The following is a 2,801-nucleotide window of genomic DNA, read 5'->3' on the forward strand; positions in this document are numbered from 1 at the left end:
GGCATGTTGGCACACATTTTTAGTCCCAGCTCGGGAGGCAGAGGAAGATTAAGTTTTGTTTGAGGTCAACCTGATCTATACAATGAATTTCAGGGCATTCAGAGATCCTGTCTCAAAAAATAAAACAAAACAAACAACAAAAAAGAACAACAAAAAACCCAAAACCAAGCCGGGCGGTGATGGCGTACACCTTTAGTCCTAGCACTTGGGAGGCAGAGGCAGGCAGATATCTGAGTTCGAGGCCAGCCTGGTCTACAGAGTGAGTTCCAGGACAGCCAGGGCTACACAGAGAAACCCTGTCTCGAAAAACCAAAAAGTCTGAATTGGGGCCTGTGTTCCAAAGGCACCGAAGCGTGCATCTTTGTAAACAACAACTGAAGCTGTGACACATACACACACAGAAATAGCACTCACTGCCCTGTATGAACTAAGACTTAGCACTTAAGACTGAGCTCAGGACAGACAGGACACAGCTGTTTCCAAAAGCACTGTTTTATTTATACAGAGTCCTAGCCAGTGAGTGGCAGGAGGAGTGGGAGAGTCTCCATCTTCAATCCAGGGCCTCGATGACAGTTGGTTGTTACCAAACACACAGGCACATGGCATCCTGGATGGTAAGCTGATAAGAGTGCTCAGTCTCTCTCTGCTAGAGCAACAAGGTGAGCGTCAATCTCTGCTTCTGTAAGAATCCTAGAAGGCAAAGAGTAAAAAACCACAACTGTTTACTTTAAAAATGTTTTATTATGAAAAATTTCACATACAAAAGATAGTACAACAAACTCAGAAGTATGGATCAACTAACTCCAGCAATTACCAATTTATAATCAATCCTTTAAACGTCTATATATCCACAACTCTTTCCAAAGATTTTACTGTAGGAACTCCCAGTCAATTTCATGTATATATGAAAGTGTTCTTTGATACCAGACCCAGAATTTAACTGTAGCTAAGGTTGAAAACATTTCAACTGAATTAATATGGAGCTAAGTTACATAAAATATGTCCAATTTAGTTTGAGTGTCAATGCCTTAAAAACTTAATATAACTTAAACCTGAATAAACTGAGGGATGAGAAAGTTAAACAAATTTTAAAAACTGTTGGTAGAAGGGCAGCTGAGAAGACAGCACAGTGAATGAACTGATTTCTGCACAAGCATGAGAACTTGAATTTTAATCCCATCATGGGGAAGCCATGATGGCCTGCCTGTAATCCCAGAGCTAGGAAGGCAGCTGGCGTAGCTAGATTAGGGGAGTCAGCAGGCACATGAGAGATACCCTTCAGTGTCTGAGGTAGAGAACACCGTCAAACCCTGACCTCTGCACGCACATGTGAATGCACACACACATATATTTGCAAAAAAACAAAAGTTGCTTGGATTCAGTAACTATCCATGAAAAACAGTTGTAACACTATTTATAATCTACTTACCAGAAGACACTCCATGTAGAACATGTATTTCCAATGTCCTATATGTTTGCCTTACAGCAGCAGTTTTCAACCTTCCCAACACTGCAACACTTTAATGCCTTCCTCATACTGTGACAACCCCCAATCCAAAATTACTTTTGTTACTACTTTACAACTAACTTTGCTACTGTTAAGAATCATAGTGTAAACATCTGTGTTTTCTGAGGGTCTTAGAAGACCCTTATGAAAGGGTCATTCAACCCCCAAAAGAGTGGAAGTCATTAATTCCAGTACTTGAAAGGCAGAGGCAAGGAGGATTTCTGTGAGTTTGAGACTAGCCTGGTCTACACAGCTAGTTCTAGGACAGCCAAGGTTACACAAAGAAACTGTTTCAACAAACAAACAAACACACAAACAAAACAATAAAAAATAAATTTTTATTTTGAGATAGGCTTCATTATGTTCTCAGGGCTGACCTTGAACCTATAATCCTGCCTCAACTGCCCAACAGCTGGGACTGCAGGCCTGTGTACAATGCACAGACACAATAGTTTCTTGCTCAATTTTACAATAAAATGCAAATAACATTTAGATGCAGTAAAAAGGTTTCATAAGAGACCAGAAAGAAGTACCCATTGAGATTTCAGTGCTTAAAAAAGGGAACAGTTCACCCAGTTCTGGGGACTAAGGTCAGCCTGGGCTCAAAAAGAAACAAACCAACAAGAAAGGGAAACTTCTTGTACAGAAAAAATTATTAGGCTAGATACAAGTGCTGTTTTCTTCAGTCAGTGGGGTTTTTTTGTGTTTCTATCACCTGCAGGCAACCAAGCAAGCAACTCAGCAGTGGGGAAAAGAACTACGACAGAAGTTTGTGTGGGAACAAGCTGTAATCCAAGCACGTGGGAGACTGAGGGAGGAAGAGCCAAAGTTCAAGTCCAGTTTGGCCTACTTCCCAAAACAGTGTCACAAAACAAACCAAATTAAACAACAACAAAAGAAAAACCCACAAACATGCCACTGAAAAACTCTTCAAGGTCTGACACTTAGTTTACCAATCCCCAACAACATGACACGGATAGAGTGTAAGGGGAGACACACTAAACAGCCCAAACACCTCAGCAGTTCTTTGTAGCTGTGGATTTCTATGAGTTTCACTAATTACAAAGCATCCTAGTCCATGGCAGACAAAGCACCTGACAAGTTGCTAGGCGGATGAGCTGACTGATATAAGCACCAGGACACACTTGGGTGTTGGAAAGAGTGTATCAGCATTTTACACTGCCTGCGACGCTCCCTGACCCAGTGGATAAGCAACCTTCCACCTGAAAGTCACTACTATTGGCTTTAAACAGGAGGAGGAGGAGGAGGAGGAGGAGGAGGAGGAGGAGGAGGA

At 41.7% G+C, this 2,801-nt stretch overlaps 1 protein-coding gene across 1 annotated transcript in view; it reads right to left on the minus strand.

Annotated features, from left to right (window-relative positions):
- Positions 1 to 476: 476 nt before the first annotated feature.
- Positions 477 to 2,801, minus strand: part of Psma6 (proteasome subunit alpha 6) — a 17,373-nt gene continuing 15,048 nt past the window's right edge. Inside the window, exon 7 of the mRNA XM_028782477.1 lies at positions 477 to 690. Coding sequence (XP_028638310.1) covers positions 633 to 690 — 58 coding nt within the window. The 3' untranslated portion in view covers positions 477 to 632. The remainder of the gene's footprint in view (positions 691 to 2,801) is intronic.

Source organism: Grammomys surdaster, unplaced genomic scaffold (genome assembly GCF_004785775.1).
Source record: "Grammomys surdaster isolate TR1022 unplaced genomic scaffold, NIH_TR_1.0 98, whole genome shotgun sequence".
In the NCBI taxonomy this organism is placed as follows: domain Eukaryota; kingdom Metazoa; phylum Chordata; class Mammalia; order Rodentia; family Muridae; genus Grammomys; species Grammomys surdaster.